The following is a 26,422-nucleotide window of genomic DNA, read 5'->3' on the forward strand; positions in this document are numbered from 1 at the left end:
AAATCTAAGACATGTGGGGGTATACTAAAAATTAAAGTTGGACTGTTCATAAATAAGTTTGGGGGATATAAATGTTAAATTCTTTTCCTCAAATGGCAGTGGATACAATGGCAACTGTTAATTTTCAGTCTGAAATTGAAAGCCTCTAGTCAAACAAATGGGTCAGTCTTTGACTGTTTATTGGTTTATTGTTATTATTGTTATTATACAGAGGTAAGGCTGTGTTTTGTTGCTCCATTCATTTGAGGACTTGAAAGAAAGCATGTACGGTACCTTCAAACAAGATCAGATGGCTGACTATACAATCTAAAGGCCTGGGCAAAAAAGGAGTGGACACCCATTAGAGTTCTTTGCTCTTCCAGGCTATATGGATATTTTCAATTTAAAAAAAAACTTTTGTTCTGTGAAAAGAAGTTTAAGGCGGCCATCCTCGAGGGAATGCCTCTTGTGCGAGTGAACAAGTTCTGGTAATTTTGGTTCTTGAGGCATGACAACAGTAAGGCAAGTTTTAATGCTGCACGTTGAAAATACTGACTTTATCCGCTGAACACACTTACAAAACTTACTATCAAATTAAACTGAGTTAAATAAGAAAGTCTGCTGATGCTGGGGTCGGGTTGAGTACACAATCATACCGGAGAAACTCAGCAGGTCACACAGCATACATAGGAAGCAGAGAATGACCAGCATTTCAGATATGGGTCATTCACCAGGTATAAGCAAAAAAGGGTTGGCACCTGAATAAAATGGTGAGGAGAAGGAGACATTAAATTGCAGTGTACAAAGGCTGTGGTTTCAGTGTCCTTTTTCCACCCTTGTTGCTTAGTTTCAACATCATCACAAGACAGACGGCCACTATAGATACCATCACCAAAATTAACCTGATAATCATCAATATTCTTCTCAAACACAAGTGTATGTTCTTCAGAAATATTCACACAGGATGATAGATGGCCAGACCCTGAAAAAACATCTTGTACTGGCAAATTGCAGGGAGGAGGAGAAGAGCTGAATGCTTGAACTTCAGCTTTCAAGGCTGATCTATCCAAATCTTGAAAAAGGCTTACCTGAAGAGGTAAAGTGCAGCTCTGTTCTCAATCATGGGGTTCAACATTGTGATGAGAAACAGTTACTTGAATTGCATAAGAGAGGTAATTGAAGGGAACAGTGACTCTTTGAGACATTTGCATCAATGTCCATGGGGTCAGTCCTTGTAAGTTTACTGTAAGAGGTGGAGAGGGTGAGCAAATTTAAGTTCTTGGGAGTCACTATCTTGGTAAATCTTTCCTGAACCCAACACACTAATGGTATCATGAAGAAAGCACATCAGCACCTTACTTCCTCAGGGGTGTGTAGAGGTTTGGTACAACATAGGAAACACTGGCAAATTTTGACAGACATGTGGTAAAAAGCATGCTGACTGTCTGCATCACAGTCTGGTATGAGGACACCAATACTCCTGAGCATATAACCCCGGAAAAGGTAGTGGACACAACCCAGGACATCACAGGCAAAACCCTCCCCACCATTGAGAACATTAGAATGCTGATGTTGGAGAGAAGCAGCAAGCATGAAGAATATTTTATTTATATTTTCTCACAAGCTTATACAGCTGTATACAGTGTGGTATCAACAATGGCAGTTCACATTCAAATATACATATATTCATTCTCTTTCAGACTATATACACAAGTCTGTGTCTCTACCAGCCCTCCTCCCCCCACATATAAAACTAGACTACTCACTCACATTTCGACCAACTACAACAAACTTTAACACCACAAAAATAAATAATAAATAAGGGACTGGGATTGTCGCAGCTCAATGGGCAGCCTCTGGGCCGATACTCATTCCTGACTTTCTTTGATCAGTGAAGGAGAGAGAAAGCCACAGCAAGGAACGGGGAAACCAATCACTCCCATGCACCTATGTAGTGCATATATGGCTGCCAGATCTTACAAAAGGTACTGTACTTGTTTCTCAGGTTATGTTATTTTCTCCAGGGGAAAGCAGCTTTGTATTTCCTTGTTCCATCGTTCGATACTAAGACTAGAGTTGGAATTCCAGATAGCCGCAATGCACTTCCTGGCCACTGCCAATACGATCAACACAAATTGGATTTGAAATTTGGACAGCTTCATTGTAAGCCTTATGTTTCCCAGCAGGAACAACTTTGGGTCCTGAGGGAATTGTTTACCTATGATTTTCTCTAGGACTTGGCCTAGTTCTTCCCAAAAGGGCCTCACCTTAGTACATGACCAGGTTGTGTGCACGAGCGTCTCAGGCGCCATACTGCATCTGAAACATTGGTCAGAGAGTTCTGGTTTTGACCTGTTTATTTTTTACGGCGTTAGATACAGTTGGTGCAAAATATTATACTGCGCCAACCTGTACCTTGCATTGATGACCGTGGTCACGCTGTCCTGGCATAAGTCGGACCAGCATCCCTCATCAATTACAATCCCCAAATCTGACTTTCCCTCAATCCTTGGAGGCCGGTTTGGGTCCACCTGACTAGAGCAAGAAATACATTGTAGAAATGAATTTCTTCCCACTTCCCCTTCGAATCATGGTCTCTATGGCACTGCACTGAGATACAGTGAACCCAATACATCCCGTAAAAAAGGTCCTATTTGAAGATAGCAATGGAACGTCTGATTTGATAAATCATAAATTAATACCATTAACGGTAGGTAACAAGATCCTTGATGCCTGGCTCCGTAATGGTATCAGGTGCATAGAGGACTGTTACGAGCAAAGGCAACTAATGTTGTTTGAGCAACTCAAAAATAAATATGATTTGTGGGCTCATACGTCATACCTTTGAAGTTTCTCTAAGTGGCCAAATATGCTCTTAGCATATACATGCAAAATTACTTCAAAAGACCATCTGTAATAATTCATGCTTTTGGATAAATGAAACAGAAATTATGTCACATGTCATGTGATGAGACTTTTGGAGTGAAAGTTATTACAGATGCCTAACCTTTTATCTAGAATTCTGAAAACAGGCAACCTCAAAAACTAGTACTTTTTTCGGTAGATGACATCTGCTCATCAAAGATGGAGTTTAGTGCCAAACATTAACCAACACGACCCTCACTCAAATCCCATGTATCTCGTCATGTTCTGCTACTTTATAGGTGCCTCCGAATCACCTATACTGACACCATCCAGCGTTGTGGTGCTTTCAGTCAACCCCGTGGTGGCTCAATGCCGTTGTCGCTACCCATAATCCCACAAGGAGCTGAAACCGTTGAACCAACATCAGTGCTGGGGAATCAAGAAGGGGTCATTCCCCAGTGCTGGTACAGCTGGGGGTTGGGGGGCGAAGAGAGGTAGAGACAGCAGGGCAACTTCGGCGGGTGAGGGGGAGAGACGACAGTGTGACTTGCGGTGGGAAGAGAGACAGCAGCCAACTCTGTGGGATGGGGGAGGAAGAAGAGAGATGGCAGCCAACTTGAGAGGCAGTGGGGGGAGGGGGTGGGGGTTGGTGGAGATGGCATCAAAATTCAGCAGGGATGGAAATCAAAATGATTGGAAAATCTGGAAGATTCCAAACAGCGGCAGGTGTCCAGACCCGAAGATCCTGGATAAAAGGTTAGACACTGGAAACAGAGGGATTTTGAGACCAGAAGAGGTTGACTATCCTGTAAAAGACAGGATTGATAAACAGTACCCTCTATAGAGAGAGAGAGAGAGAGGTGCTGTTCTGCATTGTATTGTTCTTATCAAAGGAGATAAACAAGTTCAGTGACAATAAAGAACAGCCTCATCACTGCCTCTTTGACAAAAGAGGACATTTGCATGATTGAGGATACAATGATCAGAAAAGGGGAACACAGAATAAGTGGCTTTTGAAATAAGAAAGACCACTTTTGACTGTCTCTTTAAGATAAAGAGGGCAGATCCATTGTGTGGAACACACATTCCAAAATCTCGAAGCAAGAGATAAAATTCATTCACATGAAGACACATTGATCTGAAAAACCACTCATCAAGAGACTTGTGAGTTGTAAAGAGGCCAGATGACTTGGTGTTTCAAAATACTTCACGATTGCTTTTGAGCAACAATTTAAAGAAATTTAAAGAACTTACTCCATAATTGTTTTGGAACAGCAGTAACACAAAAGCTTTTTGAGACTGAACTTTAAAATCATCCCTTCAGAATCAGGCTTGAACTGCAATGGCTAGGGTTGATAGACACACATGTGCACAGTGGGGTTAAATTTAGAGTTAAGCAAGAAGTGTTAAGCAATTAGTAATTCATAATATGAAAAATTGCTTTGAAAATACCATTGCCTGTTGTATATTCCCATTGTTGCTGATTTAATACACGTCATACAATAAAACTGAAAGCTGAGTCTCTCCAAGTCTTTGAAAAAAATCGGCACAACCAAGCCCATGGAGAGGCTACAATATCCATCCTCATTCACTTTTTAACCCTATCAGAAAATAATAGCATTTGGAACTTGAAAATGTAGCCAAAAATTAGTATTTGGTAAGAATGCTTAATTATTTACTATTAATTCAAAACTACATGCAAAGAGATGGAAATTGTCTTGTGCACTTACTTCCCGACTAGACTGTCACAATAAATGCTACGAGGCCCTGTTTTAATGCTTCCAAGAAGGTATTATTTGATTTTGGTTAGACTTCCTTGCTGCATTGAACGTATATCATTAGTTTAACCAGTCATCCGAGGCTCAAAGTATTTAAGTGCTAAGCAGTAGCAATAAATTTGCTGTTTATTTGGTTGTAGTTTTCTAGGGATTGCATCAACATAGAATAATACAAACATCATTACCTACCTCTAACAAGAGCAGTGCTCAAAGCATGTGCATGGGAACACTAAAGGAATTAATGAATGCATCGCGTTCCTCAACCTCACAGAAAGTTTCTGCTACCCCCTTCAGCAGTATGCTGTTATTTCTGCTTTGTACACAAGCATGAACGAATACATGAATGACCAGGAGCAACAGAGGAAGATCTGGACACAAGTGAAAACCCATAGGTTGGCTTTAGGTTAGTTTCAAAATGCTACTTTGTACAGCATTTCAAAGAAATGTTATCTTTACATGAGTGCCCATGCTTTTATACTTTTAGAGCTTCAAAATGGAGATGAGGTGAAGACATCTCACAAAGTTCTGCACTGAGGAAAATAATAAAGGATATTCTGCGGATGAAGATGAGCTAATTAGCTTTCCTCGTGATTCTGTAAACTTGCACTCTTCCTTGATTGAATGGAAAGAACCAGATAAGAGTTATTGACGTGGACTTTGCTGTACTTAGCCAAAATAGTGTCATTATTAACAAAAATTAAAGAAAATTAAATGTGAATTTTTGAAATGCATTTCTTCACAGAGTGTGGGCATTGCTGGCAACACTTGCGTTCATTGGCCATGTGTAAAACGCCTTATGGTCACATAGAGCCCAGGCTAGATTTCATTCCCTGTCAGATGTGAGTGCCTCAAATAGGTTTTCACAACAATCTAATAGATTCATGGTTTATGGTTAAAGTGATCTATTTAATTATTTAAATATCTTCGCTGCCACAGAGGGATTCAAAGTCATATAAAGATCAATAGCCCAGAGCTCTGGCTGCTAATCAAATAACTTAAATGCCACTGTACAGTTCTGTCACAAAAACAAATCAACATGCAATGGAGAAACTGAACATCACTCAAACACTGCAGGCAGAAACATAAACTCATCCCATTTACCAGAGAGCAGCATAAACTATCATTCTACTGCCACCAAGTCATCTATGGTTGGATGTACTTTTCCAAAATCTAAGGCAGGACAGAAATGGAGGGAAATGTAATATGACAATTAATAAGCAAAGAAGGTATTCCTACCTGATGGATGAAAGACCACCTGGTTGCCAGGATGAGGGCCTGCATCTACTGATAGCATTATGGCTACTTTTCGCACATCCCAAAGCTTTAGTATCCCATACGAGTCACATGAAACAATTGTATCTCCCTGTAAGGTAAAGGTAAGGATTTTTGTTGTAACACATGAGGTTTCAGGTAGCGCATCATATTTTTGCTGACTTCCTAAGCACATTTGACAAGATTAAAAATAGAATTTTCATGTTATCCCAATAGTTTGAAGTCACAGCAGAGGTAAACAGGCTGGAATGCAAATTGAGCAATTATGAATGAGTAATTGAATAAAATGTGGTGGAGAATTATTACTGCCCATTTTGGATGAATGCAGATCAATTTCAGCTTCAAACAGTCATTGCACAATCAATCTTAGGCTACTAGGAAATATTGTGTTCGTGCCTCATAAAAGCCACCTCACCAATTGATTACATCCTCACCAATAAGCATTTCCTTTATTTCTTTCTCCCTCATTTGGCACTAATTATCTCAATCTCAACCCCACCATAGTTTAGCATATTCAGACTGAAGAAATATCCCCTAAAATTCCTAATAAATTTATTCACAACTATATTATAACCATGGTTCCTATTTGTTGACTCCCCATAACTCCATAACTGGATTTCTTAGTCATCATTTCGATTAGCTTTCTATTTTTACAACAAAATCTATCATGCTAATAATCCATTATTTGGAGTATTTATTTGTCAATATATTTTGATAACTAGGACATTTTTTTATTCTATCACTACTCCCCATAACGTTATTTGAAATAATCTATTCCTGGAGCTTCAATTCTTCTGTAAATTTTTTAAAATCTGTAGAAATTGTAAATCTGAAATTCCCTTGTTAACTCCAATTACCAAAGAAGGTTTTCTGGTTCAGAGTGGTCCTTTGTTATAATAGGAATTTTCATCTTAATCTATTAAATTTATTACCCTTTGAGGGCAATTTTGACTTTCCCGGGGATGTAGCTGGTAGAATAAATAAAGGAATGCATCAACTGTGTCACAGTGCAAAATGAAGAATGAGAAAATGATCAGACATAGTCGAGTCGAAGTTCAGTAAAAGTCTATTCAAACAATCACACACAGCTTTTTAAAACCTCACATGTTCCAAACGACCACCGCATTGCGATTTCATGGCGTCACTCAGAATCTCAATCCAGTTCGATTAAGCCTCCAGTGAGCTGCTACATGACCCCCACATCCACCCCCCCAGAACCAGCGATAGGAGGCTAAAACTCTGCTGTCATTAATGTCCACAGCTCCTTGGCAGTCGTCCGCGCCTTCGCATTGGGGGTCGTGACAAGGGCCAATCGAGATCAAGATGAGTGGGCTTTAGTTGTTCAATTGTAAATGTCTCTGGATGCCCCCCTCAATGTCCAATACACAAATTTTACAATAGTGTTGTAGTACTTTGAACAGGCCCATATACAGTCTCTGGTAGGATTGCCCATGTGGACCTCTATGCATAAACACAAACTCACAGTCCCAGAGTTCCTTGGGATAAAGGGTGTCATTGTTCCATGTTTTGACATGGGAACTGGGGCCAATTTTCCAAGCTGCTCCCGTAGTCTGCCTAAGACTTCAGTCAGTGGCACCTCCTGTTCACATGCTATGGGCATGATCTCCCCAGGTACAATGAGTGGGCTCTATAAACCAACTTTGCTGATGAGGAGTTGAGATCCTCCTCGGGTGCCGCACTTATTCCCAGGAGGATCCAGGGCAGCGCATCTGTCTAATCAGGTCTCTGGAGGCGGCCATCAGTTCAGGCTTCATGTGCCTATGGAACTGCTCCACCAGGCCATTGGACTGTGGGTGGTAGGCTGTTGTGTGGTGGAGCTGTATTCCCAGCAGTTGTGACAAAACATCCCAGAGTGCGGAGGTAAACTGTGGGCTTTTGTTGGAGGTGAAGTGTGGGTAGGCCGAACCGAGATACTCAGGCAGAAGTAAAATCTCTGGCACATGAATTGGTTGATAAATCCATCATAGGAACTGCCTCCAGCCATGTAGTGAATCTGTTGATGATCATTACATGTACCTAGATACTCATGACACCAGAAGTGGGTCGACAATGTTGACATGTACGTAGACATAGCTGCACTGTGGTGGCTGGAAAGGCTAAAGCGGGGCCTTTGTGTGCCTTTGCATTTTTGCAGATTGGCAGTCCGTGCATATCTTTGCCCAGTACGTGAACTGCTTTTTAACCCTACACCATACAAATTCTTCGGCCATCAGGCAGACCGTTGCACAAATTGAGGGGTGGGACAATCTGTGAATGACATCAAAAGTGCAATGTCTCCACACAGCGGGGACGATAGGATTGGGCAGACAGGAAAGCTTGAATTCCGATTCTCAGCTCTTGCAAAAAAAAATCATAGAATTGGACAGCACAGCAACAGGCCCTTTGGCACACTTCATCCATATTGACAATCATCCTATCGGTGCTAATTACATTAGGTTGCAAAAAGCCCGTGCACCCCTGCACCTTTCTTATCCAAATTTAAAGATTGTAACTGCATCAGCCTTTACCACCCTCTCTGACAGTTCATCCAAATAACCGTCAGCTTCTGTGTGAGAAACTTGTGCCTTCACCTTCTGGACCAGCCTACAAACTGGGAGAGAGTCAAAGGCCACGTAAACTATGTAGACCAAGCTTTGCTTCATCAAGTTTTTAAAAATTCCATAAAAGCTCAGATTTGAGAATCATGATGCCCCTTAAACAAAACCATGTCGAGTTCTAATTAGTCCCTTGGAATATCCTCCTACAATTTCCCTACCACTAATATAGGGTCACTAGTGTGTACAGACTTAATACCACTGTCGTTTTTGATTAAGGACACAACATTACCTCACCTGTGATTAATGGAGGTGCAGCAATCCTCTCCCTTAATTCCCTTAATATGATGGGATGGATCTCATCAAGCCTTGGGATAATGTCCACCCAAAAGAATTATAAGGTAGCTTGGAAGGAACTTAATAAAGGACTTAGTAGAGCTAGAAGGGGGCACTGAAAGGACTTGGCAAGTTGGATTAGGAAAACCCAAAGGTTCTCTACGCATATTGACGAACAGGAAGACAAAAAGAATGAGAATAGGACTGCTCAGGGATGAAGGGGGGGGTGGAGGTAAAGGGGGAAATGTACACCTGGAGGCAGAAGAGCTCCTTAATATCTGTCACCAGGGAGAGGGACCTTCGAGAATGTGAGGTCAGTGTAGAGAGACAAACGTAGTGGCACATAAATAAAAAGTTTGTTAAAGGCATTTGGTTATTACAGGAAACATTTGCTTGAGCATTGGTGATGATCTTTGCACCCTTCCTGGCCACAGGAAATGTGGCAAATGTTGCTCCCTTGTTCTAGAAAGTTAATAGAGAGGGTCTTGGCAAAATTAAGCCAATTGAAGGTGGCACGGCTAGCATTGCACCACAACACTACTACTGTGCCAGCAACCCTGGCTTGAATCTGGCGCTGTAAGAAGTTTGTACGTTCTCCCAAGTCTGCGTCAGTTTCCTCCGGGTGCACTGGTTTCCACCCACAATGTACTGGGTTGACAGGCTAATTGGCACATGGGTGCATTTGGGTGATGTGCACTTGTGGGCTGGAATGACCTGCTACTGTGTGTACCTCAAAATGTATAAATTTAAGATTTTAGAATTCTTCTTAATCCAACTTGTCAAAGTCAATTCATGATCTTTGTTTGCCCTCCCAACTTATTTCTTCCTATATCCGATATTCTGTCAAAACTTCAAGGGCCTCATTTGATAACAATTTCCAAGATAGGCCATATTCTGCCCTCTTTATTCAGATCAAACCCTTCATACACATTGTTAAAGATACATAACCACAATGTTTTGGGCCTGAACCCTTCATCATGGTATAAGCAATTTAAATGGATGAAACATTGGTTATTTATCATTATCTTTGTGTGTTTTTACTTCCATCATGTGTGATATCTATTGTTAACCAAGATTCTCCACAATGACCATCTTGGCTCCTTACCCTGATAGGGATTGTTGATGCTAAACTTACTATCACACTTTAGAATGCCTCCCATGAATCGGATGTTGCTTTGTCCTTGAGTAGTTTCTCCTGATCTTCTCCCACTATCATTGCTTATCCCCAGTACAGGATCTCGATGACCAACTTTTTCTTCTCCTGTGACTATCTGAAGGATTATCACTGCTTCCAAAGGGCTCGAGCATTTATTTTTAATGTTAGGTGTCTCACAGATAAAGCAGATGAGCTAAGAGGATGATATTGCTGCAGTCATGGAAATAAGATTGAGGAGAGGGCAGTGCTAGCAGCTCAGAATTCTTGGTGTTGATGATTCAGGCTCTCAGCTCATCTGTTCTTATCTTGCATTGAAATAAATGTATTAAAGCCAACCACCCCTCTCATGCTGCCCTTCCTGTCTCTCTCTTGGCTCTTTTCATTAGACTTTTCCTGTTCGATTTTACATAGATGAATTGGTCTCCACACCTGCAAACTGTCATGCTGTATCCTACCAACCACAATCCCCACCCCCCTCACCAGTTTAAAAACCCTCCCCACTAGCAAAATTCCCTGCTCAGATATTGGTCCCCCTCCACACACTTTTGATTCAAAGTAGGACACATAAAAAATGCATGCTGTCATTTCATTATCAAAATTTCATTGGTGTTTCCTGCCGCAGGGCATACTCTGTGATCTGAATTTCAGAGGATTTAGACCCGTGCAAGCAAATGTATTGAAATCATGCCTAAAGTTTTTAAAGAGGAGCTGGGCATTGCCAACCATCAGTCTTGGAAAGGTTTTTGAAACATTGAGGAAGCAAAAGCACAGGAGAGGTGACAGAAAATCAAATTAATTTTCACAAATGGGTACAGATATTTGGTTGATGAGATAGAGAGAAGTCCTCCACCTCTTGGGGCTCAGGAAATTCTTCAGGAACATAGATAAATAGTGTTAAAATGTGGTTGCCAAACAAATGCTCTTACAGGACTGAATCCGCAAGGATGCAATTCCACAATAGTTAAATGACCTCACATTGCAGTCAAGGTCAGCAGAGATGTCATCAAATCACATCTTTAACAGCTGCAGCTTGGATCCCATCCATAGCCCATCACTCATGTTACAGCAACTCTATCAAACATGGCTTCTCCTGAGCATTTATTTGCCCAACCATATCCTTGCCAATGCCAAGCTTCAAACCCAAATGTGACGATTTGTACACTTTGTCAGGTGTCATTGCAGGACCCACACAGGCTGCTGGAGCCTGGTTCATGGGAACCGGGATTTGAGAGGGTGTCTGATTCTTGGTTCTCAGTCCTCCAAAATATTCTGTATGGAATTTAAACTGGAGGTGGGGGAGGGTGTGCTTAAAGAAGAGATTTTTGAAGAGCTGTCTGATATTTAATTGGGTCTGGTTGTGTGAGAATTGTAGGGTGAAGATTATTCCATGTTTTAATTGTATGGGGGTAGAACGAATTGCTGTACACATCTGTTTTGGAAGATGGCACTACAAATTGGGTTGCGTGCCCTTGGCTTGGTTCGGTGTAGAATTGGTCATCTATATCTAGTAGGCTTGAGTTCCGTGTGGAATATTGAGCTGGCAGTTTAGCATTTTGCAAAAACAGGTCAGGCGGTGTGCTCCACGTATGTCTTGGAGAGAGCTCCACTTTAATGAATCCAAGAGCTTTGTAACACTCGCTTCTCTTCCATCTGTATTTGTGACACATTGGGCTGCCTGCCTCTGGACTCATTCGATGGGGTTGTAGTGTTTTTCTCTCTGCATGGGTCCCATCAAGCTCTTACATATTCCAAACATGCTGAGGGCATGAAAGGGCTCCCAAATGGCCTCAGGTGCTGAAGGCTTCTAGATCGTGTCAGAGGTTTGGACCTGGAGCTCAGGCTACCAATGGTTTGAACAAGAGCCTGTGCGGCTGTAGAGACTCTGGGGCACTGGAGGTGAATCCATGGACACTCAAAGTCTCTGAAGGGACTCCCTTTTGCTTCTCTTTCTCTTATTGTTAAGGAAGCTAGGAAATTCTCATGGAACTCTTCCTTTGCCTTACAGCAGACAAAAGTTGAATACATCATGTACATTGCATTTTGATGTATTATTACAGGACAATAAAAGGAACTTTGAACCTTTATTTCATCATGGCAAAGACATTATGTGGACTCATTGGAAGGGATTTCAAAAGATTGCCCCAAATCATTGTCAGCAATGGCACACAGGTGAGGGAAAACTCCAGTCTATCTGGCACAAACTGCAGAATTATAAATATTCAAATTGCATCATGGTATATTAGAGGGTCGTAGGGAGAGGAGTTGGGTCAGCATGGAGTATGAGAAGAGGTGAAGGCTTTCCTTTAACTAATAACTCATATCTGGCAGGTATTAGCTGAGCAGCTGGAGAGCTAAGGTAAGGGCACCAGTCATTCAACATGGCATCTGCAGCCATGAGCTCTGATGATTACATACTCCAATGTGGATGGGAGCCTGGAATCAAGACTTACACATTTTGAGCCAAGACAGTGAGAAAAGGTAACCAAGGTACCAGCTGCATGATGGGAATTCCATAGTTCTGCCCCAAAAGAGTTGATGGGGAAAACTACTGAAAATATCTGATCTATTCATGTTGTACCCAGGTGCCAGAGAAAAGCTTCATGTAATTCCTGCCTCTTTTTCTGGGCTTGATACTGGAGAAGGTTAGCAAGTTTCAACTATGCATTTGGTCCATTCAAATTGCATCAGAAGTGAAGAGAACATTCAAGGATTTGTACAAGTAGCAAACAAGCTGGTCCTGCATTTATCCCAGCAGATAGTGAGAATTCAGAATCAGAATTTACTGCCCTGAACATATCAGAAAATTCATTGCTTTGCAACAACATTACAGGTGCAAATATTGGTATAAATTATATATTTTTAAATAAATTAATTAGTGCAAATAGAAGAGAAGGTGAAGTAGTATCTGTGGTTCATTGTCCATTCAGACATCTGATGGCAGAGGAAAGAAGGTGTTTCTGTACTGCTGGGTTTTTGTCTTCAGGCTCCTTTATCTTGTTCCTAGCAGTGAGAAGAGGGCATGGCCTAGGTGGTGAGGGCCCTTGAGGATAGAGGCAGTTTTCTTAAGCACAACCTTACGTAGCTGTACTTGATTAAGTGAAGATCATACCCATCATGGTGCTGGGTGAGTTCAAAACTCTCTGTAGTCTTTTTCTGTCCTCTGCTTTGGCACTGGTGTTACACCCAGTCAGAATGCTCTCCGCAGTACACCTATAGAAATCTGCAAGAGTCTTTGGTGACATACTCCTCATGAAGTATAGCCACTGGTGAGCCTTCTTTGTGAATGTATCACCATGGAAGCCCCAGGACAGATCTTTAGAGGTGTTGATTCCCAGGAATTAGAAGTTCTGAACTTTTCCACTGGTTCTTGTTCTCCTGATTTCCCTCACCCGAACGTCACAATCATTTCCTTAGTCTTGCCAACATTGAGTGGATAATTGCAGTTACACCAGGCAGGTAGCTGATCTCTCTCCCCGTGCACTTCCTCATTGAAGTGTGTGATTCTGCTGACGATCATGGTGTTGTCGGAAAATTTGTAGATGGCATTTGACACACAGTCATGGGTGTGGAGCAAGAAGAGCAGTGGGCTAAGCATTCATCCTTGAGGTGCACCCGTGTTGTGTTGTCAGGGAGGAAGAGACATTTCTGATTCATACCAATTGCGGGCTTCTGATTAAGATGTCAAGGATCTAGTTGCAGGGGAGGGGTGCAGAGGCCCAGGTTTTGGAGCTTACTGACCAGGACTAAGAGTCGCTTCATATTTCTGACCTGTGTGGTAGATGATGGGAAGCCCATGGAGAATCATGAGTTGAAGTACTTGATGCCACAAACCCTGTTGCAGTCATAATTGTACAGTTTCAGGTCAATGGTGAGCTCCAGAGAAAGTTGATGTTGGGGAATCTGGCAGAGATAATTAATGCTATGGTTGGCCCTCTGTTGTCGGAGATGATCTGTTTGCACAGCGTCAATGTCACTTTCCAATTACGTTAACTCACGTCTCAATGTGGATATGACAAAGGAGAATGATTGTGGATTTCAGGACAACTGTGGATGACCACCCTCCACTGCACATTAATAACTCTGAAGTAGAGAGAATCAAGTTCCTTGGAGTCCACTGAACTAGTGACCTATCCTGGACACACAACATCTCTAGACTTGTCAGGAAGGCGCAACGGTGACTGCACTTCCTGAGAAGACTGCACTTCCTGAGAAGACTGAGGCGGGCAAGGCTACCAGCCTCCATCATGGTGACTTGCTGCAGGAGCTCTATTGAGAGCATCCTGGCCGGCTGCATCACAGATTGATACGGTTGTTGTAAAGCATTGAATCAGTGGTGAACCCACAGGACTATAACAGCAGCAGAGAGGATCATTGGGGTCTCCCACCCTGTGTGGCTATGATCTGCTGTGAATGTTGTCTGAATAGGGTTTGCAAAACCATTAAGGACCCCTAGCATCTTGCACATAGTATCTTCCAGCTACTCCTGTTAGGAAGGAGATAGGAGAGTATCAGAGCTGGAACCAGCAGGCTGAGAAACAGCTTCTTCCCACAGTTAGTGAGAATGCTGAATAACTGATGAACTGCTCTTACAATCCTTCCAAGAATCTACTATTAGTTAACAATATTTATTTATTTTTGCATATGTACTACATATAAATGGCTTGTAAATATGTATGCTACATGTATATGTGTTTGCATATTTTTACACCGAGGACCAATGAACACTATTTCATCCAGTTGTACTTTACAATTGTATGAAAATAATAAACTTTCCTCTCTGAGACAGAGCGCTCGGTCATCAGTAGAGGCCTTATCTTTGTCCTCCTTCTCCCTCACCTTAATGAGTTCTGCCCTCGCTACAATCCCAAACTCTTCTACCATTGCCTGTCACCAGGCCTACTTCTACGACCGTGACTCTCCATTATCCCCTCACCTAAGACCTATTCTCCCTCCTCTTCGACACCTCGTCTTGGCCAATGAGACATCCACTGTCTCAACTTCACCGCTTCTAACCTTACCTCCTCCGCACACTCTGCTCTCCACTCTCTCCACATCAATCCCAGCCTTACTATCAAACCTGCAGACAAGGATGGTGCTGTTATAGTCTGGCACACTGAACTGTACCTTGCTGAGGCCAGGCCACAGCTCGACATCTTTTACTCACCCCTTCCACAGGACTTCGTCAGAGCCCAACCAGCCTCCAACATCATCTCCAACCTCATTACCTCTGGTCATCTCCCTCCCACCTCATTGCTTTACATCCCCACACTGACCAGATCTACCTGTTACCCAAGATAAACAAATCTGAGTAGATCCATTGTTTCCACATGCTCTTGCCCCACCAAACTATCTCCACTCCATCTTACCTTGACACCATCTTTTCTTCCCTGGTTCAATCCCTCCACATCAACCTGCATGATACCTCACATGCCCTCCATCTCTTCTAAAGCCCCTTTTCCACTGGAACCTTGTCCCAGGAATTAACTGTGAATTTACTGAGACAGGGTTCAATGGAAAAGGAACACTGTCCAAATGCCGGCATCAAATGATATCATTTCATACTGGGGATTAACCATCTCTACCTCTACTCATATTTCCAGTGTTTGCAAATGCCGGCGTGGTGATAAAACCAGTGGAAAAGGGATAGCAAAAAATCACCTGTTTCCAGTTGAAGATAGTGAAGTGCCAGTTGATCAAATAGACAAAGACGATGTAGTCAAACAATAATCATAGCTTTTATTAGCAGAAACTCATCGTACAATAATGAAAGACAATAGGTGCATATACAGTTATAAACAGTAGAGATAATGCACAGCCAATGTTAGTACAGCAAGGGCTCACCAGAGGGGAGACAGGCAGACATTCATCACAGTCTCCCCCTTGCAGAAGAAGGGTTAAAATCAAAAGGACAGCTGCTAGGAAAGACTGAAGCAAGCGATACATGGATACCATGTTTGGTCTTGAGAATACTCTAACAGCCAAAATACGCCAGTATCTAGCAAGCAATCGAAATACAATGGGATGTTTTATGAATATGTCAGCCTATCAGGTTGTTTACAAATTCTGGTGCTTCATCTCAAAACAGGTGGCTCCTTTGCAACCTTGGGAACTGGTACAGGTCCTGGGTCTGTCGTGTGGGAAGGACTGACTTCTGGACTCACTCCAGAATCGCCAGCATGAGGCAGTGGAGCCTCAGTATGGCCATCTGAAAGCTTACTAGGGGGTCACGGGCTGGCGGGGAGGGGGGGAGTATAACCTCTCAGGCTCACCCCGAGTAGGGGTGCGAGGAAGGGGCAAACCAGGTGAGGCCAGATCTCTTAGGAGTACAGTGTCAGTACTCCTATCTGGAAATTTAACATGAGTGTAGTTGGGGCTTGTATGCAGTAGCTGAACTGGTTGGACTAAGGGGTCTGTTTTATGCACCCAAGTGTGGCTCTTTAGCAGCCGCTGTTGGATGTAACTGGAGTCAATCCTGTTGACAAAAGCATCCAGCTTCAAGGCATTACGGTGTTGTTGCACATTGACTGCCCTGACATCACATTTGTTTGCCAGTGAGTTAAGGGCCATGCATAGGCAGCATCACTTTCCCCGGGTTTCTGGTGTCTAGTCAGCAACTGGTGTCGAGCAGGCACCACATTCTGTGGTGCTGCATAGTAAGCAGTCAGATGTTCCCAGGCTATAGCCAGAGTGGTAGCTCCTTGCGTTACGGCAAAAGGGACCTTCGCAGTTGCATCCTCTGAATGTATTATTTCCTTAGATGCAGAAAAAGCATTCGATAAGGCAGAATGGGAATATCTTATTTGCTACGTGAGGAAAATTTAATTTTGGTCCCCAATTTATCAATTGGTTAAAAATTATGTATTTATATCCTAAAGTTTCAGTTTTTACTAACTCAATTAAATCCAAAGCTTTTAAATTGCATTGTGGAACCAGACAGGGTTGCCTTTTAAACCCTTCACTATTTGACCTGACGTTAAAAGATTTAGCCATGGATTTCGACAATCGGATGAAGTTTCTGGAATTACAAGAGCTGGAGGTATCCATAAAGCATCTCTTTATGCAGATGACCTTTTGCTCCATGTATCTAATCCAGGTCAATCGAATTCTATTTCTTCTTCCGCAATATGGTCAATTTTCAGGACAAATTAAAATTACAGAAAAGTGAGGTTTATATTGGATTCTTCTACTTCTTTAGATTCTTAAATAATCAATTTAATTATCAGCATATTAGCATCACTAGGAAATTTAATAACCTGTTTAAGGAAATTTTCTTACCCTACTGAGTCATGTTAAGAAGTCCTTGACTCAATGCTCTCTGGTTTTGATGTCTTTAATTGGACATGTTAATATTATTAAGATGAATATCCTGACAAAATTTTTATACATTTTTCAAGCTATACCAGTTTTTGTTCCTAAATCCGTTTTGATACTTCGGACTCTCTTATATCTTCCTTTATATGGAATAATAAAATACCCAGTTTAAAAAAAAACTTCCTTCAAAATATTAAGAAAATTAGAGACTTGTCATTACCTAATTTTAGATTTTATTACAGGGAAGCTAATATCAAAAATGTTATTTTTTGGATTCAGCATAAGGTTCTTTCAGGTGCTTCAGGTTGGATTAATTTAGAAATTAAATCTACTAAGAAGTTCTCCCTTGTTTCAAAACTTGGAGCTCCTTTGCTTCTAGATTATCAGGTAATTTTGTTGCCAGACGTACTTTGAGAATTTAGTTTCAATTTAGTAAACATTTTTATTAGTCTCTTTTATTAGATTCTTATTAGTTAGTCCGATGGTAAGTAATTCTCTTTTCCTCCCTTGGTTCAAGATAGCAGTTTTTAGTAAAAGGTCTCACTCGGCATTCAATCTTTGTTGAACCCTTTCATCAACCACAATTTTGCCTCTTTCAAACAACTATCTCCTCAACACCAGTTGCTGACTAGACACCAGAAACCCGAGGAAAGTGATGCTGCTTATGCATGGTCCTGTTGCTGCTGCCGCTGGAGGCCCGAGGTCCTGTTGCTGTCTCCGCTCCATCCTCAACATTCATTGGAATAACTTCATCACCAACATCGAAGTACTCGAGCTGGCAGAGTCTGCAAGCATCGAATCCATGCTGCTGAACACCCAACTGCGCTGGGTGGGTCACGTCTCCAGAATGGAAAACCATCGCCTTTCCACGATCGTGTTCTATGGCGAGCTCTTCACTGGCCACCGAGACAGAGGTGCACCAAAGAAGAGGTACAAGGACTGCCTAAAGAAATCTCTTGGTGCCTGCCACATTGACCACCGCCAGTGGGCTGATATCGCCTCAAACCGTGCATCTTGGCGCCTCACAGTTCAGCGGGCAGCAACCTCCTTTGAAGAAGACCACAGAGCCCACCTCACTGACAAAAGACAAAGGAGGAAAAACCCAACACACAACCCCAACCAACCAATTTTCCCCTGCAACCGCTGCAACCGTGTCTGCCTGTCCCGCATTGGACTTGTTAGCCACAAACGAGCCTGCAGCTGACGTGGACATTGCCCCTCCATAAATCTTCGTCCGTGAAGCCAAGCCAAAGAAGGAAGAAGAAGAATAAATTTATATTCCATCTAAACAAAAATTGATGTATTTCAAATTCAGAAATATTTGCCATCTCAATTTTAGCCCAACTCGGAGGCTGTACCAAATCCATCAATGAACTAATAAATTTAAGTTGGGCTGCTTCATAATAATTTTGAAAATGTGGTAAACGTAATCCCCCTAACTCATATTTCCAAGTTAATTTATTCAAAGCTACTCTCGAAAATTTACCTCTCCATAAAAACTCCCTAACCATTTTATTGAAGTCTCGAAAAAAAATATTATCAAGTAAATATGGAATAGATTGAAACAAATATTGTATACATGGAAAAATATTCATCTTAATTGTATTTATCCTACCCAATAAATTAATAGGTAAATCTTTCCATTTAATCAATTCAGTTTTAAATTTTTTTATTAACGGAACATAATTTAATTTATATAAAGATTGATAATTAACATCCAAAATTATACCCAAATATTTAATTCGATCAGTCCATTTCAAATTAATAATATTCTTATAAACTGAATAATCTCCTTCACTTATTGGTAATATTTCACTTTTTTCCCAATTAACTTTATATCCAGAATGACATCCATATTGTATTAAACACTCCTTCAAGTGCAAAAGTGACTGAGCTGGGTTTGTTAAATACACCAATACATCATCAGCAAATAAATTAATTTTATACTCCTCAACTAAAACTTTCATACCTTGTATCTGTGTATTTTGTCTTATCAGCTGTGCTTAAGGTTCAATCACTAACGCAAACAAAGCTGGTGATAAAGGGCAACCTTCACGAGTTGATCGAGTCAATTTAAAAGGTTCCGAAATCAAACCATTCATCAATACTCTAGCTACCGGTTTACCATATAGAGCCCTAATCCAACCAATAAAGAAAGGACCAAACTTAAATTTCTCCAAAACTTTAAACAAAAAATTCCATTCAACTCTATCAAATGCTTTTTCTGCATCTAAAGATATCACCATCGGGTGATCTGAAGATTGTCAAAATCTATTAATCAAACTAATCATGCACAAAATATTATCTGAAGCATATGTATTCTTTATAAAACCTGTTTGATCCAGATGAATCAACTTAGGCAAAAATTTAGCCAATCTATTCGCTAATATTTTAGCTATTATTTTATAATCAACATTTAACAACAAAATTGGTTTATATGAAGATACTTTCAAAGGATCTCTATCTTCTTTTGGGATTACTGTAATTAAAGCACTAGAACAAGACTCAGGTAATTCATAATGTTCTCCAATTTGATGTAATACATCCCCAAACAATGTAGATAAATCATCATAAAAAATTTTATAAAAATCAACCGAAAATCCATCATCACCAGGCGATTTACCATTTGGCATTTCCATCGTAGCCATTTTAATTTCCGAATCAGTAAATGGTTATTCTAACTCCTGTATATCTGCATCCTCTAATATCGGTAAATTCAACTGTGAGAAAAAAAGATCAATCGATCCAGTTTCTTGTTTTCCTTCAGATGTGTATAACTTTTTATAAAATGAACAAAATTCATCATTAATCTCATGAGGTTTATAAGAGTAATAAGAGAATTCTGTCTAACAGCATTAATAGGCCTTGAAATCTGTTCTTTCTTTAATTGCCACACCAATACCTTATGTGCTTTCTCTCCCCATTCATAATACCGTTGTTTAGTCCTATTAATCACACATTCAAATTGATAAGATTGCAAAGTATTATATTCCAATTTCAACCTAGATAATTCTATTTTCTGATCTTCTGTAGCATCTTTCTGAAATTCCTTTTCTAACTCATTAATCTGTTTCTCTAATTCAAGACTCTGATTTAATCGATTCTTTTTTATTTTAGAAGTATAACTAATTATTTGTAATCTCAAATAAGCTTTTATAGCATCCCATAATACAAACTTACTTTGAACAGAATTAGAATTTTCTTTCAAAAAAAATTAATTTGTTTTTTCAAAAAATCAATAAATTCCATATTTTTTAACAACATTGTATTAAACTCCAACGATAGGCCACTTGAATTTTCTCAGAAGTTGCATATGTAAAATATAACAGAGAATGATCTGAAATCACCCTACTTTTATATTCCACTTGTTGTATTTTCCCTTGTAAATGTGCCGATACTAAAAATAAGTCAATCCTTGAAAACGATTCATGTCGAAATGAATAAAAGGAGAAATCCTTCTCTGTCGGATTAAGACGTCTCCAAATATCTACTAAATTAAGATCTTTCATCAACACTTGAACCTGAACTGCCATCTTAGATTTCTTAACTTTCTTTGGAGATTTATCTAATAAAGGTTCCAAAACACATTTAAAATCACCACCAACTAAAATATTATCATTAGCCTGACCCAAACATAAAAATGCATCTGAATAAAATATTTCATCATCTGCATTTGGGGCATAAATATTACGTAAAGTCCAAAATTCACTAAAATTCTTACAATTCAATTTAAGAATACATCCTGCCTTTTCCTCCATTGATTGTAATTCAGAGGATAAATTTTTATGTCTCAAGATTGCTACACCTTTAGCACTAGAATTAAATGAAGAAAAATATACATGCCCAACCCAGTCTCTCTTTAATTTCATACTTTCCTTCACATTCAAATGTGTTCCTTGTAAAAAAGCAATATCAATTTTCATTTTCTTAATATACGCTGACTCGCTTATGCTTAATCGGACTGTTTAATCCTCAAACATTAAAAGTAACAAACCTCATCTTCGACATATCTACTATTATTACTAAATACCAATAATATCTTTATATGAAAACTCAAATCAAAATATATAGGCCCTCCAATAGGAGCTAACTAAAATGAAAATAAAAATAAAAATGAAAATAAAAAAAAGAAAATCCCCCTCCCCAAAAAAAACTACCAAAAGTAGTAATCCCTAAACAAAAATTGGGTGTGGGTCACCCACCAGTGGATGATGGCAGTAAAGAACTTAGAGCAAATCTCTCCCTCCCCAGCCAAACAATGAATAACATCAAAATATCATAATAACAAAAAAAAGAGTAAGAAAAATAAAATTCTTCTTTTCATCCAAGAGATTCCAATCTCAAAGATCCCATTTCAGAAGAAGTTGTACTCTTTCCATTCCCATTTTTTCCATTTCTAACATTTTTTCCGTTTCCAGAGCAACCAGATTTTTCTTTAGGAGACAATGGTGGACTACATCTTTGTCCTCTTATATCTGGCAATGAATCAGCAAAAATCATTGCTTCACGATCATTCTCAAAAAACCGAAATTGATAGTTTCCATAAAACACCTTCAACACTGCCGGGTAGCGAAAAGTAGACTTATAACCTTTTACGCCACAAAATTTCTTTAACTCGATGTCCCTAACCCTAACCCTAACCCTAACCCTAACCTCTTGACTCAAATCAGGATTTAAAAAAACTCTGCTATTCTGAATCAATAACGGAGTTTGACGTTGTCTCGCATTTTGCACTGCCAGTTGAAGTATTGCTTCTCTGTCCAAATAATTCAAACATCGAATTATTACCGGTCTCGGTGGTTGACCAGCTGAGGGTGTTCTTCTTAGAGCTCTATGGGCTCTTTCCAGTACCAATCCTCCAGAAAAAAATTCTTGCCCTAATACTTGTGGGATCCAGTCTCTAAAGAAACAAAGAGGTTCTTGTCCTTCTATACCTTCTGGCAAACCAACGATTTTCACATTATTCCTTCTGCTTTGATTCTCCAAGTAGTCTATTTTCCTCTCTAACTCCTTCTTGTGTTCTCCCAATTCTATGACTGATTTTTCAACCTTCAACACTTTTTCTGTGTTAGAAGCCACTTGTTGTTTACAGTCCAAAAAAGCAGTTTGAAATTTTTAAAATTCTTCATAAGATGCATCCACACATGCTTTAATTATATTCAATTCTGAACTTATCATTTGAACCATCTCATTCATTAGAGGCTGAATAACTGCATTTAGTTGCATACACTGTAGATCAGAAAAGCTCAGCCCTGCTCTCTCTGACGTAGTGGCAGAACCAGGTAACTGCAGCTCCTGCTGCAACTCAACAGAAGGCATTTTAAAAGTTTTACTGTGGGTCTGGACTCCCAGTGACGGCACCCCGACTTCCTCAGGGGGTCGCCGCTGGTCTCCCCCCGCATCTCGTTGTTTTTTCACAAAATCACGAAGGAAAGTGATATCTTCAGGTTGAAATGTTTCCTGATGGATTTCCTGGTGAGTAATAGACATTTTTTTTTCAGTTCCCACAGGCAGTCTTTGAGATTTAGACACTGAAGAGATTAAGCCAGAGGCTGTATCAAGTCATCTAGGCCCCAAATCTTCAGCATTTCGAAAATGTAACTTCTTCTGCACTTGAGGTTTAATCTTTTTTTACCATTAATGGCCATAATACTTTAAACTAAAATACTTTAAACTAAAATTTAAAAAGTTTAAACTTGAAAACAAAGGGTTAAAAAATGGGTACTTAAAAGTCTGGCCAGAGAGGTCGAGATTACACGTCTAGACTCTACGCCATCTTGCCACACCCCGAGAAGGAAGGGTTGATGCTATAAAGAACACAATCAGAAAAGTGCAACCCCCCCCCCCCCCCCAAGACCTGCTGGGAGTGTGGCAGACAACATTCCCTCAATGACTGAAACAAATGCCCTGCAAATGAATCTAAATGTAGAGCCTGTGGTAAAGCAAACCACTGGGTGAAGATGTGCAGGTCTGGTATGAAGAAAGCAGTAATACCAGTGAAGAAATAAGACAAGAAGATGCACTTCATAAAAGGAAACAATAATGAGGTCTCTGACACCCAGACACTTGGACATAGAATCCAAACACCTTCACGAGATGTCTGGTGAGATGAAAGAAGGAAGCGAGTTGCACACAAGGATCCAAATATAGAGGACATTCCAAACAAACCTATGATATTTAACCTAAAGGTGAAGATGGATACTGGATCACAAACCAACATCCTTCCACTCAGATTCTACCACCAGATGTTCCCAGAGAACACAAGAGGGTATCCAAAAGACAGTGCATTGGAAACAGCAAATGTCACATTAATGGCCTATGGTGGACCCATGATCAGGCAGCTAGAGAGAGCTAAGATCAATGGCTGCCATAAGGGTTCTACGTGGTAGAAGCAGATGAATCAGCAATTCTAGAGATCCAGATGAAGAAGATATCCAAAAGGATCAACAGAAAGAGGAAATGATTTTCACAGAAATACCTGCCAGGCCATGGCACACAGTAGGAGCAGACTTGTTCACTGAGAATCAAGAGTGGTATTTAATAGTAGCCTGTTACTACTGTAAGTTTCCATTCGACAAAAGGGTGAAAGACCTGAGTACGTCAACTATCACCTCAGAAATAAGAGCGCTCTATGCTGAACAAGGAATACCCAAGCAAGTAATATGTGGCAATGGAACACATAAATCTCACCACTCACCAATGAAACACTCAACATTAACAATGAAATCTCCAGTTTCTGTTATCCTAGTTCTATCTCCATTCTCTGTCTTCTTTTCTCCATTCACAGAACCATTCCCCTTCTCTGTTTGCTGGTGTGTCCCCCTCCCCCTTTCTTATCCAACTATTTTCTCCTCCCTTTATAGAACACTATGGTACAGTTCACCTCACAAGAATTTAGAAAGCTGACTGCAGAGTATTGGTTTGTTATCACTACATCATCCCCACACAACCCCAAAGGTCATGGGTTTATTGAACACCAAGTGCACACTGTGAAACGCAGACTAATTAAGTGTCATGAAACAAAAGAAGACCCAGCTCTTCTACTGTTACGAGCAACACCTTTAAGGGCAGAACTTCTAAATGGCAGCAGATATAAAACAATTCTGCCAAGCAAAATATACCCTCCAGAAGACCAGGAGGAAACCAGAAGGAGGAATGCAGTATTATAACAAACAGGCACAAACATTGCCCGAACTCTTCAGAGGGCAGCATGTGCATATTCAAGAGCCGATGTTGAAAACATGGACCCCAGCAAAGGTCATCAGAGAAGCTGAGACACCAAGATCATACATTGTCGAGACAGACTCTGGTAATCAGCTGAGGAAGAACAGAATTTACATCTGGCCAACATAAGATGTGGTGAAGCAGAAAGCTTTAATACCAGCAAAGCCAGTAACATCAATATCAAGTGAAGTATCAAGTGAAGAGACCACAACCACTAGTCCCAAAACATCAACACAGCAGTTGTCAGATGAAGCACAACAAGCTACATCACCAACACATGGACCAGCAACACGGAGCCCAACGGTCACAGCCAGATCCACAAGGTGGCAAAAGAACAGACTGCCCCTAGTGAGATATTGATAAAAACTATTTAAAAATAGTTGTGTAAATAAACTAGTGTAAAAGTTCAGTTATTTAAGTTGCACTGGAAAGAAAGTGATAAAGAACAGTACATTTTTCATATCTTGAGCAGGAGACATGTTATATAGTCAGGATAATATGAACTATTTTGTAACTGTGCAAGAATACACCCTTCTCACTGTAATAACTGTAGTGCACCACTCTGGGGCATTTGTATATATATATATATTTATGGGCAAACAGTTTGCTGAGATGGTGGAAGACATCAGTAAGTAAAATCTCTTCTGTTATTTTAATCTTGCATCTCTAAGTTCTTTAAGAAGCCTCCCAAGTAACACAGGAATTATCCACTGTATCGGTGCTCCTTTTGTGGCCTTCTCTACATTGGAGTGACTGGGCAGAGATTGGGAGATCGTTTTCAATGAGCATCTTCACTCTGTCTGCATCAGTGATGGGAATCTCCCAAAGACTAACCACCTGAATTCTGCACCCCACTCCCATGCTGACATGTCTGTCAATAGCCTCATGCACAGTCCCACCAAGACCACCCATAAATCTTAGCACTTACCAACCGGATAGCATTAACAATGAAATCTCCAGTTTCTGATATCCTAGTTCGATCTCCATTCTCTGACTTCTTTTCTCCATTCACAGAACCATTCCCCTTCTCTGTTTGCTGGTGTGTCCCCCTCCCCCTTTCTTATCCAACTATTTTCTCCTCCCTTTATAGAACACTACAGCACAGTTCATATATGTGCCAACCCATATATTCCTTAAAAAAATACTAAACCCAACCTACCTCATAACCTTCCATTTTTCTTTCATCAATGTGGCTGTCTTAGAGTCTCTTAAATGCCTCCAATGTTTCAGCCTCCTCCACCATCCTTAGCAAGGCATTTCAGGCACCCACAACTTGTATAAAAAAAACTAACCCATGATGTCTCCCTTAAACTTCCCTCCCTTAACTTCACACTCATGTCCTTTGGTGTTTGCTCTTCCTGCTGTGGGGAACAGGTGTTGGCTATCCACCCTATCTATGCCTTGCATAATTTTTTAGACCTCTATCAAGTCTCCTCTCATCCTTCTATGCTCCAAAGAGAAAAGTCCCAGCTCTCTTAATTTTGTCTCATAAAATTTGTTTCCCAATCCAAGCAATATCCTGCTAAATCTCCTCTTCCCCCTCTCCATAGTTTCCTATACTGAGGTAACCAGAACTGAACACAATACTCTAAGTGTGGTCTTAGCAGAGATTTGTAGAATTGCAACATGACCTCTCCTGAACTCAACCCCGTATTAATGAAGCCCAGCATCCCACAGGCCTTCTTAACTATCCTATCAACCTGTGCAGTGGCCTTGAGGGATATGCATTTGAACCCCAAGGTCCTTCTGTTCATCCACACTCAAGTTACCAGCCATTAATCCTGTACTCAGCCTTCTGGTTTGTCCTCCCAAAATGCATCACCTCACTTATCCAGATTGAACTCCATCTGCCATTTTTATGCCCAACTCTGCATCCTGTCAATATCCTCTTGTAACCTTCAACAACCTCCAGCTCCATCCACAACTCCTCCAAACTTCATGTCATC

General features: G+C 40.5%; 1 protein-coding gene across 3 annotated transcripts in view; it reads right to left on the reverse strand.

Moving 5' to 3' along the window:
• LOC138761591 (sperm-associated antigen 16 protein) overlaps positions 1–26,422 on the reverse strand; it is an 879,716-nt gene that overhangs the window by 265,057 nt on the left and 588,237 nt on the right. For all 3 annotated transcript variants that reach the window (XM_069933944.1, XM_069933945.1, XM_069933943.1), the window contains exon 15: positions 5,859–5,985. In XM_069933944.1, the coding sequence (XP_069790045.1) occupies positions 5,859–5,985 (127 nt within the window). The remainder of the gene's footprint in view (positions 1–5,858; positions 5,986–26,422) is intronic.

Source organism: Narcine bancroftii, chromosome 4, assembly GCF_036971445.1.
Source record: "Narcine bancroftii isolate sNarBan1 chromosome 4, sNarBan1.hap1, whole genome shotgun sequence".
In the NCBI taxonomy this organism is placed as follows: domain Eukaryota; kingdom Metazoa; phylum Chordata; class Chondrichthyes; order Torpediniformes; family Narcinidae; genus Narcine; species Narcine bancroftii.